This window comes from Pinus tabuliformis, chromosome 5_1, assembly GCF_031772625.1.
Source record: "Pinus tabuliformis cultivar Carrire ecotype Pingquan chromosome 5_1, CPIR1, whole genome shotgun sequence".
NCBI lineage: Eukaryota > Viridiplantae > Streptophyta > Pinopsida > Pinales > Pinaceae > Pinus > Pinus tabuliformis.
Window position 1 is genome coordinate 379,018,882 of NC_142305.1, and position 15,437 is coordinate 379,034,318.

The window sequence follows — 15,437 nt, forward strand, 5'->3', positions numbered from 1 at the left end:
AAAGTAAAACCTGACACATTACCTCATCCTGAAAGTTGCGATTATTGAAATTTGCACCTCTTTCGATGAGCTCAAATATTTGTGTCATATGCCTTTTATCATGCCTGCTTATACATGCATTGGTTCTCATTCTTGAGATGTTTTTTCCTGTTGCATCGAGCCCCTATAGTCTTAAAGTATACTATAGTTAGGTATGACTGGGTCGTCTATTAATAAATGTTTGCTTTCCAAATATGCGAGCACACTAGCTCTAAATCACTGATACCACTTGATATGATAACCAGCTTAGTTTTTAAAGCATTTAGAATTGGGATTTCTGAAATGAATCAAAAGCTTCATGACCAGATTAATTGAATTCGAGGAAACCAAGCTGTGGTCAAACTTAAATCTCAAATCATAGCATTTTATGTATTACTCTTTATGTGAACTAGCTTTTTCGCTTTCGTGTGTACATTTTATTCTGTATTTTCTAGAAGTCCATAATCTAAGTGGTAAAGATTTGGTTTGCTTATTTATTCATGTTATATCAGGACATGAAAAGGTATTCCTAGCAAAAATATTACGGAAAGGGTGCATGAGTGTTTTATTTTATGGTCAGTATTTCTGAGCTGTCACTAAAATACTGTCTAATGTACTGATTTTTAAAACACAATGCAGTGCCACCATGGAGTACGATCATTACAGGTTGCCAAATGGTTACAGACTCAGGTTTTCTTTTTCTCTCTCTCTTAACACACTCACTTGTTACTCATCAATTTCCTTTTCTATACTGTGAAGGAGAGCAAGCTAGAACTTTTCTCTCGTGGAAAATACTACTATGATACAAAAGCTAAATATGTGCAAGTAGAGCAAAGGTTACTTTATTGCAGCCACTGTTGCAATAAGGTCTGAATATTACAGACATCCATACATTTCTAGCGTCTTTGACCACAATTATCCTTAGGCATTTTGGCATCTCTGTAGATGGCGTCTATCATATATCTTTCACTTCATGATAAGATATTTTTCTCTGTGAATGGTAGTATCATTGGTCTAAGAAATACACATTGGAAATATCATTTGGTCCCTTCTGCTAGTTTGATCTCCCATATTATGGTATTCTTATGACACTTGATAAGTTGGATACGAAAAGTTTATAACTCAGATGAGCTTAAGCCAAAACACCTGAAAGCATAGAGCTGCAAAAAACGAAGTATCAAAGTAGGGCCGCAACTACTGGCTGCAAGTGGATTCTTAGTGGACGATTCCCATACATCTCTAACATCGGGAGGTTTGGAATCCGCCAAGATATCAAGGGCTAGGGTTTGACGCTATTTTGATTGTGGGGTCAGGAGTCAGGACTCGGGTGGGCTACACATTGTGTGATCTCTCCTGCCTCTCTTTGACCAATCCACTAGCTTAGTGAGGGCTGCTCCATTAACATTGAGCTATTGTGTACTGGGGGGCCAAGTGGCATCTGACTGATCTTGCAAGGGGCATCCCCACAGATTTCCAAAAGTTGCTGTAGGTGGTCCCTTTATTCTTATTTTTATAGAACTATACTATGATCTGCAAGGATGGAGTAGCACGTTTTAGTGCACTGGGATATGAGAAGAAGGCACATGAAGGCTCATGCTTATTATTTATAACAGCGTTGTGATTCTTACATAGAAAATAAACCATTTACAACTACACAAGCATTCATGTTGAGTTGAAATCAAGTGTTCAAAGTAACCTATCCCCTAGGAGAGCAATATTCCACGTGATGCAAGTTTGAAGGTATGATTGGCAAAGAGACCCTGCCCATGCTGAAGAAGATTTGGTTAAAGAATATAATCAGAAGAGATGCTTCAGGGTTTTTGGCTTGCTCTTAAAAGTGCAGCAAAGGTTTGGAACTCCTAGGTAAAAAAACCTCTTACTAGTAACCCCACCATAATAGAAAAGGAAAACATTACTTCTTGGTTCTAGGATCAACTTTTAAAGGCTTCTCAATCTGCACACTGTGAAACACACTTATACTTAATAGACACGTTAGACCAAGTTGAGCTTAACTAACTCTTAAGTGTTTAAATATATACTAAGACGTGTACCTCATTGAGGTGGCTCATCCATCTAAATAGGCATAAAATAATCATCAATGATGGTCTCCAATGTGTAACAACCCTCTAAATGTGTGCCAATGATTTTATCCTCAAATGTGTGGTAAAACCACCTACAATACCATAGATCCATGTGCAAGATACTAACACATGTCATGGAGAGAGGGGATGACCCCATTAAACAAGCAAAATATTAATATAATATGCAATGTTCCCCCATGTATATGCCCAAAAGGATGAGCTCTACCCCTAATCAAGTCTTCAGCATCAAGCTGAATCCCTCCATGTGTGCAAACTAGCGAAATAAATCATAGATGCTCCATGGATAAGCCTCCTATTTGGTCAAGAGGGTCAAAGTAGTTGTTAATGGACTAACAAGGTGGAATATGTGCCAAACATCCCCTAATGGACTAGGGATCTCTAACTAGACGGCTCAAACTACATTGAACCATTCCAAAATAAACAACTTGAATGCCTGGAAACATGTGAACAAGGTGAAATATGCTTAAGCACTACACTCCCATGTGATATGAATCAAATAAAAGTTTGATCCATACATATGAGATACCACCATGGGTTAGGAAACTCATCTCGTAGGGTAATAAACCACCAAGAATCCATCATAACTAGTCTAGGTCATGGCCATGTAGTGATGATAACACCAAAATTAAAGGAGGGGCATATGGAACATTCCTAAACAAAACTACATCCATCATGTCACTACAATGCGAAGACACAATCATGAAAGTGCTCTAACAACACCCAGGGTACACAAGTAATCAACCAATGGAGTTCCTATTGTGCTATATCAATAATACATCAATGTTCAATCAATGGTGCCCCTTATAAGCTTAAGGGTTGACAATCAAGGTCTCATGCAATCAACAACCCTCCTCTAGACATTGTGCACCCTTATTGAGGCAATGGTTGGACAATCGATGAGGGAAGTGCTAGGGAAATTGTGTGCATCCATAAAATACCCTTGTATTTTTCATATAATCCATTAACATCATTTGCAAGTGTCTTTCAGGTCTAATGAAATTACAAGGTGAACCCTCATGCAAAATGGGGGGTAAAAATAGGTATGTTGCTTGACAAATTAAAATAACAATAAACTACTTGACAAAACATTGCATTTGAAGTGCAAGTGCAATTGCATCTAGAGGTCCTAATAATAATCAACAAATAACCTCTAAGTACCACTTGCTTTGTTTTGTTCTGCTTCTATCTCATGACATTCTTGTTTTTTTTTTTTTTTCAGTCTCTTGTGAGAGGTAGGGAACTATGATAAGCCTTTGAACATAATGCATTAAGATATGAGATGCCAATAGTAAATGGGGAGCTCATTGTCTCTATTGTTTGGTAGAGCTTTTTTGGGTGCACCTCGGGTCATTCCCCCTTTTCCAAAGAGGCTTATGGATTGGGATGCTTGCTCTTTTCTTCATCCATTGGTGAGGCTTGTAGGGGTTTTGCTTCTATAAGAGCATCCCTCTTGACTTACTTGAGTCAGTGTGAAAAAAAAATGCTATAAATTTTTATAAAATAAGTATTACTCCAATTTTACATATTCTAAAATGTGTTACTATTCATGCATTAATGTTGCATCTTCTCCTTCAGGCCTTAAATTGAATTGTTCAGTAAAAGTTATGACATTGTTTAAACTTTTCATCAATTGGAATTTTGTTGTGCATAATTTTTAAAATTTTTGAATCTTCAAAGTTTGTTTGCTTCAAAGGCACTAATGAAACCTAGGTAGTACCATAGTTTTACATAACACTTTTTCTTTGTGCAGGGCTTCAAGCGAGTATACAATATTTCAGGAGGAATTCATCAATATTCCCAAAAAGTTGACTCTTCCATTCCAACATATTAGTTATGACCAATCCATTACAAGAGTGTTTCCAAGGGCACAAACTTTTGAAGGGGAATGCATACTAATACTAGGTTCTAGATAGAAAATTTTGGAACGAAGTATATTATTTTGTCTTGAAATTATAATGATGTCACTGGCTTATTAAGTGTCATTCTTTTAGCATTTTCACTCTAGAATGTTACATTTTATTTTGTGTGAATGTCTTTTGACCATTGCTTTATAAATTGTAATATTCTAATTTAATTAAATCCATTTGATTCCATGATACAAAACGTTTATTTATAGCTATAATACTTATTATCAAGTTAAAATTCAAAATTCTATGCCTCTGGTTTAAAAACATTAAGAAAAATAATTATTTAAAAAATATTAAGAAAAGGACTAAGTGGTAACTTGCATAACTGCATTAAACTAAAACTAGGATACCCCCAAAGTGGGTATGTTGCTCAAAGATACAGGGGTCTTTTTCTTTGATGGTCCATGTAGAACTAATAAAGGATCTTTCAACAAGTTACATTGGTTTTTTATTCATTTATACATGGACAATAGTCATGTGTCTAGAAATCGAAAGGCACTTCTTACGGGTTAATCTCGATGGGATGCATGGTGGGAGAATATGATGGAGGGAGGGTGACATATAAAAAGAATTTCCTAAGGACCATTGGAATATGAGGGAGTTGAGGGTCATCATTCTGTCTTAGAGCCATTTTTCATGTATTCTCCATTTATTTTACTATGAGTCCATCAAAGGTATACAAAGTGGGTACTTGTTGGATGTGTAATTTAATTTCTCATCCAAACCTACTTTCAATATTTGATTTAACCTATAAAGTGATAGGTAGAAAATATGATTAAAAAATAATATTATTTTTTGTTTTCATTTTAGAATACATTTTTTATTATTAGTTTACCTATTATTTAATTGTTTTCTTAGGAAGTCCATTTTAGACCTTAAAATTTCTCTATTGTAAATTATGTTGTTTCTATATTTAGTGTTCTAGGCCATGCTTGCCTTGCATGTAAAGCTAAATTGACATGATAATATACACAACAAAGACCATAATACAAAATAAATTCATAAAACAATTTGGAGTGGGCTAGTACTATTATTATACAAACTATTCAACATAATACAAAACAATTTATATGCAATCAAGGGTGGGTCATCACCATATGTCTCAAGATATTTTAAGATACCCTGATAGTCAAGTCTCAAGCATTGAATCTAAAGGCCATGGCCTTGAATATTGCTTTGGCACATCTTGCCTTATTTTACACCTGATTAGGACATGTAATTTGTTTAATTCATTAAGGGGTAGTTCATTTATAACAAGCATGACACATAAACCAGTGGTTGTTTCTATGGTGATTCTCCATGTTTTTCCTTTGTTTTCTCACTTTCTCCTTGTGTGCTTTATTTGCAAACATCATATTGGCCTCCACAAGGTAGATATGGAGATGTATGAGCAATCGACATTGTGATTCTTATATAGGTTTTTTGTAGGTGAGTTGGCAAAGTCGCTCTCTAGTCCTTTGGGTCTTTGGGAGGTCTTAGGTTCAAGTCCAAGTGTTGGTAGATGGTTTGCTTATGCTAACTCAGGGGCTTTTCAACAAGATGGCATGATCTGAATGTAATAGGATGAGTTTGAATTTTTTTAGATGTATGCCCCCATAGGTCGTAGTTGGTGGGTCATTAATGAATGAAAGGACTTACACCAAAACACTTTTGGAGGTTGAACATTGGAATGTATTTTATTTATATTTATTTATTTGCTTTTTTCTATGGCTATGTGTTTGTTCAGTGTTTGTCTACACTAGTTGTGCTCGAATTCCTTACATTTGTGTTTTTAATGGATTTTTGCGATAATGATAGGCAAGTCTTCAGTTTTCTTTCATTGTGTTATTGTTGCATTTGTAATGGCTTCTATAGTTCTTAAACTTTGTCATTTCTCAAACTCTACCTCTTTTCTACGATGATAATAAGAATTGACTTATTTTTATTCATTCATGACACTCACACTTTAATGAGTCTTATATTTGTAAATTTTAAATTGTGTACAATTTGCACCTTAAATTAAATCACAAAAAGTGAATATGCCTTTAACATATATGAGATTATTTGACATATTTTAACACATCAAAATATTAAAAGGGAAAACTCTAGTACACTACTAGCATGGTGCAAATTCAGTAGTCTACAAAATTAATTCTCTATTACGAATTAATTCAGATGCTTTGACCATGGTGGTAGCAAGATATTTGAATAACAACACAATGGTGAGATTCTTGACCCTGATTTGGAATAGGGATTTTGTTAGCAATAGAGAAGTGCATTAAAGTAATGTGTAATCCATTTTCACCCCTTTAAGACATTCAGATATAAGATTACATTTGCAGTAGCTACAATATGACTTTAGGTGATAGTTTATGTTTTTGTTCACTTCTTCTATAGAGTCTTCTATCCCACATTCATAAGTGGAAATGACTTGCTTGGTAAGCAATAATATATAATGAGGTAAACTCCATTGCAATAGATGCATTGATTATTAATTGATAATATCACAATGTTATTGTGAGTATCTTCCTTTGAGCTCATATATGTGATTCAATCATATCTAGGTTTACATCATTTAGTAATCTAGCTCATTTTGCAAAATGTTATGGAAGTAAAGAAGGGTCTATGAGTTTGAATCCATATTAAGAGTCTTGGGTACTTGAAAGACAAGGTTTCCATTCTATGGCTTAGGTAATGTGAGCGACACAAAATTTATGTGAGTGTGAAGACATGAGGATTGTTGTCAACGGAGATGGATCAAGGGATAACTAGTGTGTCATTTCAAACTCTAGAAGAAATGATTGCAAATCTCTTATTTGAAGAAAAGAGAATCATTGCAATTGATATATAAGGTGACACTCAACTTGAGACTACATTATACTCAAAATGCAATTATAGCAGATCTACTAAAGACAAAGGGGAGATGGAATGCCATTGTTGCAAGAAAATGGCTCACACAACCTAGAATTATAGACTTCAAGCTAATAATGTTCTCAACAAAAAGCTCAAAGATAAACTACATGTAGCAAATATAGCCTTTGTTGAATATCCATTGAATGTTGATAGTGGTGATGACCTTACTAACTAAAGGGCATTTTACACAATTTAAGAGGCTCACACCTTGAAAATAGAAAGGGATCTAATGTAGATAAGGTAAGCATGGATGGTTGCTTATACAATATAGGTGTTTGTGAATCTTGGGGATTATACCTTTATGAGGATCATGAGACAACTTGATGGGGCGTTATGGATTTAACTCAATATAGATGATTAACTAATAATTCAGGAGATTCGTAACTCAAGAGTTCATGCAAGTGGAATTTCATAACTCAATTAGTTAGCTAAGGAGCTACACCTTTATAAGGGTTACAATGTAGCCTGATGAAGATTCCATTGGTCCAAGAATTATTCCAAAGAAGTTTATGAAAATTGTTTAGTTTTGATGTTTCAGTTTTGATTAGTATGTTTAATCTTTAGATAGTATATTTTGTTTTTAGTATTAGAAACCTGAAAATGGGCAATTAGGATATAAGGCTTACATTTATAATAATGTCACTTTATGACTTTATTGTTGAGAATTATAATGGTGGGTGCCTAAATTGGCACATCCTTAGCACCCGTCTAATACCTTTTAGCCCATCATTTTTCCATTTTTCATCCTTTTCCTATAACCGTTTTATCTATATTGACACAATTTTAGTCAAGGTGAGCATATCCTTCTATGTTCCATTTTAATGCTTATTCAAATACATTTTGTGGGAAATTGTTACCTTTCTGTATTGATAGTGGCTTACAGGATTCAAGTATTTTACATGTACCACTCAGAGCAGGGTCTCAATAGTTGTTGCAACTCCTTGTAGATGTTGCAACTCTTCATAAGTGCTACAAATATCTGTAGGTGTTGCAATACTTGGGCAGGATTCAATGGTTGCAACTATGAGACGTGATTGCAGTTGCCGCAACACTCCACCATTTTTGCAAATCTCCACCATTGTTGTAACCCCCTATCATTGTTGCTACTCACCATCATTGCTACTCGTCGTTGCTGAACCTCCTCACTATTGTTGTGACATAAGTGTTGTGATTACCTTGTTACCGTGACTTCGATGCTATGACTATCGATGTTGCAACTCATTCTATCCCTAACATTGTTACTACAGCTCATGCTACCTTTTCTCGTGGTGCAATTGTTGCAACTTTCTGTTTTGTTCGTTGTTGCATCTCTAGTGACGATGTTGCAACTCCACATCAATTGTACTAGTGTGACAGTCAACTATCCAACAATCGATATTAGACTAATTAGACATTTTGACAAATGGATTTTAATGTAGGAAAACAATAGGGACAAGTGGATGTCCAAGAAAACAGGTCGACTCAACCATCACTTGTTGCACAGCGAAATAAAGTCAATAATTTCCTATCTTTTTCCATTCTTTGAAGGAATCAATGTAATATGATGAACATGTTGTTTTTCATGGTTGCCTATCCACATGTTTAGTTTATTATGAGATAGAATATATGTTGTATAAAATCCCCTGCTCTCCTTGAGCTAGATAGTAATGAATAGTAAGAGGCAAAGAAGAGAGAACTTCTAAGCTGGAAATTGTACTGGAAATTTTCTTTCTGCAATATAATTTTTCTTGTTCAAGTAACGATGTGCTAATCATCCATATTTTACTGTTTTTCTAACCAATACCTCATCTAGGGAGGTAGGGCTCCCTCTTAAGTCAATTATTGCCTATACTCATAGCATAGTTGTAGTTATAATTCTGTTTCTATTTCATTTTTGCATATACCTTGTTTTCCGTATTGCTGCAATTTCGATAGGTTTCTAATTACTGGAACTTCAAACTATAGGTACATTGTTGCAACTCTACTATTAATATTCTCCTTATTGACTTACTAATCGATTTTGTAAAGGAATTATAACATTGTATGAGTTTAGGTTGTTGTTGCAACTCCCATTGCTACAACTTTGTTGTAGCTTTAACGTTACTATGTTTCTAGAATTCTAATGGTTATGTTTCCTTGAACAAGTGTGGATTGGGTATTTTATGCATTTGGTTCATGGTTTCAATTTATTTATAGGTGTGAGTTAATTCTTTGCAAGGGAATGCATTTGCATTGCACATGTAACTGCATATTAGTTACAATAATCAAGGTCATTCTTAACACTTGAGAAAAGTCACTTCTAGGATTTCGTGTGATTTATTCTTCCTACAAGTGTGATTTACTTTCTTGCAACATAGATCAGACGATGTGCTTTCTATTCCTACAAGTATGGTGTGATTTAGGTTAATTGGTGACTTGTAGAAGCATCCTTATATCTTGAACTCTAGAAATAATTTAGTTACTACAACTTTAGAATGCATACATGATTGTACTAGCATATACAGTGCACAACAATTCACAAGTTTCCCACAAAAACCCCATATTAACAATTAAATAAACAATATTTTGGTTGTCTCTCTAAGGAAAAAGGAATAGAAGTTCATGTATGAAAACCCTTAGGGTATACCTAAGCACATGTCATATGAAAATCAATCTAGGTTTGCACACAACATGTTAAAAAAACGAACCTAAATTCTTCTGCTTACACATCTATGTTGCAACTCTGTCATTGAACTTGCATTGTTGCAACTCTACTCACCATTGTTGTTGCAACTTAATGAGGAGACATCGTTGCTACAACTCCAAAACTTTGTTGCTACAACTCGAGGACCACAACTCCACTGTTGCAATTTCGATGGTTAGAGTGGGTGACGATGCTTCCTGCAACAACACCATGGTTGATCTAGTCAGAGACAATTGTGGTGACTCCACTAGCATTGTTGTTGCAACTCTAGCACGTTGCTGCAACTCTGGCGTATTGTTGCAACTCTGTGTGCATGTTGCAACTTAGATAGAAAACATGATTTCGAGTTGCTTGTGGGGCTGGAACGCCAGTACAACAAAGGTACGAGCCAGAGCCACTTATGGTAATTGTAGACACTTATGTTTCTCCAACTGTTTGCGTAATGAAAGGCATTGATTGGTATAATATCAACTTGATCTCTTGATTCAAATCACCCACATCATTGTCGTTAACACCACCAATTATAAAACCTCTTGTCATAATGTCCCTCCTTCCATAATGGGAAACCACCAATGTCGAATTGTTCATTCCAATCGCAATAATAGACTTTAGAATTTTCTAAGAAAAGAGAGAGACCATGGGAGGCTCCCTCATTTGCAAGAAACCCATAGAAGTTATGTCACTGCAAGCATATCATCATGTGTGGGCAATATTTCAACAAAGGGGTTGGGTTAAATATATACAAAGGTTGCAGGGGAACAATGATGAAATGACACATGAATTTTCTCTCAATTTTGTGGAAAATTGGGCAATGATGTCAGACACAATTGAGGAGGTCACAAAGGAAATATTGGTTGAGGTAATAGGATTACCATAGATAGGAGAGAAGGTCAAAGCCAAAGGTCATGGAGCAATCCCTGGAGCTTGGGGAAACCTTGTTTAATAAAGGGAGAGGGTTTGATAGAAGGTCACTGTCACATCCATGGGAGGACATAACCCTGGTTGTGCATACATGCATCCATGGAAAATTTTAAGGATGGAATTTTTTATGAAAGTTTAGAAACCTTGGCGAATGTTACTAGTCCTTATTATCCAAAGTATGTAATGTATGGTGATATTTTTTTATAAAAACATTCAAATTTCTAATTATTTTATATAGTTTCTATAAAATTTTAGCAATTTTTAAATTAAAATAATTTTAGCATATAAAATTTGGGCAAATAATTTTTATAAAAAATGGAAAATAACGAATATTTTTTTGGAAAAAACTTGGAAAATTAGCCCATCTTTGAATATTAGCCCCTAAAATTTTCCCTACACACATCACCTGTGAAGGTTGCCATGGTGTCATGTACTTCCCACATCTTTTATTGGTGGAACATCTAAGGCATGGAAGACTCATCAACATGCCATATTTCTTCATCAAAACAATACAAGTCATGACAATGCAAGTACATAAATCTCTATGGCCTAAGGACATTCTCTCCAACCATGGCCTAATAAAATTGTTGGTAGTGCGGGATTTGAATAGAGAGGGCAGGACATGGGATGAGGTTCAGGGCACTGAAGGTGCAACTCCACTAACAGGAATCACATATGTTGTAACTCCATCAACAAGAAAAAAAAAGTTACAACTTCACAATGGGACAATAGTGCTGCAATTCTTGAAGATGTAGCTATTTCCACCCCTGGAGTTGTATCCAGGGAATACATTGTTGTGATTCACTTGGCCACCGAGTACCCATCTATGCCTATTGAAAAATAAATCCCATGAGCTAGCACTGCAACTCTATAGAAAGATGATGACAATGATGTGGAAATCATCAACAACAAACCCTCTACCAAATGAGTAAGAAGGATGATGACGGGGCCATTGTATATGCCTAAGAAAAAGAGAACTAGATACACTTCTGTGGCTGGAACATTGCAAGCACAACAAGAAACCCTTGTTGCACTACAAGAACCAATAGGAGCAGAAGATGAGGGAGATGTGATAGCAGAAGAAGCCTATGTTACCCCATAAGAACTAGTAGAGATGTTTGAGGCAGAATACCCTGTTGACACATAAGAACCTGAAGGTGACATGGAGGAAGACAAAAATATTGCTGGCCCTACAGAGGAACCAAGAATAGAAGAACTTGTTGCAACACAAGAACCAACAAAAGAAGCTCTAGGGAAGGTCTTGCTTCCATTTTTTAAGCTTATTAAGAAGAAGAAGAGACAAAGGTTCTTGTTCATGAGGAAATTGTTGTTGCAACATCTATACCTAGGAAGCCTAAGAAAATAAGTACCTTGTGTTCTTTACCATTGTACCCATTTCTTTTAAGAAGAAATATGACATTAGAAATGAAAACATAAGGCTTCAACTCACCATCAAAACACTAGTAGATGCGCTTGGGGTGATAAGGTCATTTGAGAAGCTTGATTTCCTTGCTCAAGAAGTCAGCGCTCTTATCGAACAGGAACCACACCATAAAGTCATATAGATAGCCCAATTCACCAGGAATGAAACATGAGATGTGGTTGTCCAGAAAACATATATTATACCTATTTCGATTGCTGAAACCACCCAAATAGAACATAAGATGAGGGAGGACAAGAATATATAGGTGGATACCCTAAAGAAGTGGGTGAGGGAAAAGAAGAAGAAAAAATGATACAATTATTGGATTCATATGAGGAAGGAGTGATGCCCCTTAGGGAGCATCATAAAATTTTTAGAAATATGAGAGAGAAGTGGGTTGAATTCTATGAAACTCACATGAATATATGGAAATAAGAGAGGAGAAGAAAAAAGATGTTTAAGCTAGAGAAGCAAGTCAACAAGTTGGAGATTAAGAAAATGCATATTGGCATGCTAGTAGAATCTGGCCTTAGTTGCATGTGTTGATTTCTGGAAGCATCAGATGTGATCTAAGTCTCAAATTTTGCAAAGAGGCTTAGACACATGCATTCTCCAATACCCGAAAATCGTTTTGGGGAATTCCACCCGAAGACAATTTTATTAAAATAATTAATTATTTTTAATGGGACCCTAAGTCTAAACTTGGGAAATTAAAATAATTAATGGGTAGTAATCCAAACTGTGGGTGAAACTTCTAGAAGAAGGCAGAGATCGAGTCAATATGATTCTAGCCATTGATTAGGATCTAATCTGGGCCGTTGATTGATCAACGAGAGGATTATAAGATAAGGCTTGATGGGTACTTGGCGAATACACCAGAGATAGATACTCAGTTACCCGAGTAAGATCGATTTTCTCATTGGTCGAAGTTCGGCAAGAGAAAATCGAATTAGAGGGAGAGTTGCAGGTGAGAAAGGAAGAGAGTGCATCAACATCTTTCGAGAGTGCAAGGTAAGAAGACACAAAGCAGGGAGAGGAAGTGCATAAGCAGGTTGACGCAGAAAGGCAACGCAGAGGTAGGTTGATGCTGGGATTGCGTGGGCAGTATGACGCCAGCTCATCGTGGAAAAATTAACCCAGAGGGGTGCAGAAGGACTCAGAGGTAAGAGGAGTACTTCTCTTGGATCACAGATTTGTTAGGAAGCGTCTGTAAATTTTATCACTTCTGTTTTGCTGGTTGTAACTTGTACATGAGATTTTGTTGAAGAATAATAAAGAAGCCCTCATCTGCTGCATCAGTTTTCTCAATTGGGTTTTTTCAAGGACAATTGTCCAAAAATAACTGGGTCATTGTGATTGTATTTGTGCTAGTATTTTTGCTTGCATTTACTTTCTGCAATATTTTAATTGTGAAGGTTGCAGTGGAATTTATTTTGATATTTGCCGTAAGAACACTGTGAATAACTTATTTATGAGATAATAAGTAGAAGAAATAATATTAATCAATGCAGTTGGATTTCTATTTAGAAATTTTCACATGGTATCAGCGCTGAGGTAAAGCAGAAGAAAAGAGTCGGAAGACCCATCATTGAAGGACGAAAAGAATTCAAAATTCTTGCAGGGGTAATAACTCAAATCTCCAAGGGGTTTGCGCAGTTCAAGCCAGGGTAGAAGGAACAGTGCAACAAAAGATTCAGCGAAGAGGGGTTTTCTCAGGTGGGAAGCAATTTTGCCTGCAATAGTCGCTGGGGCAGGATAGCGTCAGAAATCAATTTAAAATAGCACAAGATGGATACTCAAAGTGTCTTTGAGTTGTCTACCAGATTAGAAGAAGAATTTGCATGCCTAGCAAATTCAGCGTCAACAGATGTTTGGTACATTGATATTGGGGCTTCAACTCATATGGATGGAGTACGAGAACATTTCTCGAACTATCAATAAGAACAAATGGACTTCCAGATTACTATGGGAAACAAAATGAAATGTACTCCAGTAGGGAGAGGCACCATAGCATTTCAGACAGAAATAGGGACCAGCATTCGAGCCACCAATGTTCTGCATGTGACAGGATTAGGAATGGACTTGATTTCAATGTCTCAGTTACAGGACAAGGGATACAATGTATACTTCATAGGAAAGAAAGTATATGTCAAGCATCCAAGCTGGAAGAAGAAGAGACAAATTAGGATTTGAAGCAACACATTATATAGGTTGCAGCTTGAGTCACCAATGGCATTGATAGAAAACAAATATAATGGTGAAAAGGAACGAAATGAATTATGGAATAAGCGAATGGAACACTTACACCATGGAGCACTAAGGATGCTTAGAGAGACTATTACAGGAGTACCATCCCTTAGTAGTGAGCATGATGACTTGTGCTGAGGATGAGTGCTAGGGAAGTACGCTAAAGCAACTTTTTCTAGAATTAACAATAGAGCAGAATGTGTATTGGGATTGATACACTCAGATATCTGTGGTCCAATGTCCACAAGAGCTCTTAGTGGTGGCCAATAGTTCGTCACTTTTATTGATAATCACTATAGAAAAACCTAGATCTATTTCTTAAATACCAAGGATGAGGTCTTTGATCGATTTAGAGAGTTTAAGGCTCTCGTTGAAAATATGACAGGGAAAAAGATAAAGGTATCGCGTTCAAATAATGGTGGAGAATATACAGACAGAGACTTCACATATTTATGCACAAAGGACAACATCAAAAGAGAGTGGACAACTTCATATAATCAGGAGAAGAATGGAGTAACAAAGCGGTAAAATAGAACTATCGTTGGGGCAACCAAAGCTATGTTGTATGATCAGGATCTACCTAAGTATTTATGGGCAGAAGCTTGCAAAACAATGGTGTATATCCAGAATAGAAATACTCATAGAGCATTGGGGAAGAAAACGCCCGAAGGAGTCTTCATAGGGAAGAAGTCAGAAGTCGTTCATCTCAGGATATTCAGAAGAGTGCCATATTGTCACATTCCAGACGAGAAGCATAGTAAACTGGATCAGACTGTAGAAAAGGGGTATCTAGTAGGATACAACAAGTCCTCAAAGGCATACATAATCTACATTCCTAGTAGCAGGAATATTGTAGTAAGACGGAATGAAAAGTTCATGGAGGATAGAGCTTTAAGGAAATCTTGAGAGATGCCTGTAGAAGACCAGTAAGGAGATGTTCCACTAGTCCAGGAGCAGCAGGGGCAGCAAGGAGGATAGACAAGAGGACATACACCTGGATTGAGTACAATGACCAGTACCAGTATTTCCTCAGAAGGAGGAAATCTAGATAGTTCTCAGTAGATGGAACAACAAGATCAGGAGGTGGAGTTGATTGAGCCTCCCACCACCAGTGGTAGAACCAACTGAGAAGTATGACAGACATTGAGGGACGTAAAGGAGTTTGTTGGAGCTCCTAGAACCGAGCGAAGGCAACATATACAACCTGATAGATACGAGGCATTGGCAACTCAAGTTGAAGAACCCTTTAGCTTTCAGGAAGTCGT

At 36.3% G+C, this 15,437-nt stretch overlaps 1 protein-coding gene across 3 annotated transcripts in view; it reads left to right on the forward strand.

Moving 5' to 3' along the window:
- Positions 1-4,223, forward strand: part of LOC149165029 (rhodanese-like domain-containing protein / PPIC-type PPIASE domain-containing protein) — a 184,951-nt gene extending 180,728 nt beyond the window's left edge. For 2 of the 3 annotated variants that reach the window (XM_089432216.1, XM_089432217.1), the window contains 2 exons: positions 658-708; positions 3,871-4,223. In XM_089432216.1, coding sequence (XP_089288342.1) covers positions 658-708; positions 3,871-3,951 — 132 coding nt within the window. In that variant the 3' untranslated portion in view covers positions 3,952-4,223. The remainder of the gene's footprint in view (positions 1-657; positions 709-3,870) is intronic. The other variant, XM_089432219.1, reaches the window with a different exon arrangement.
- The last annotated feature ends 11,214 nt before the right edge of the window (positions 4,224-15,437 follow it).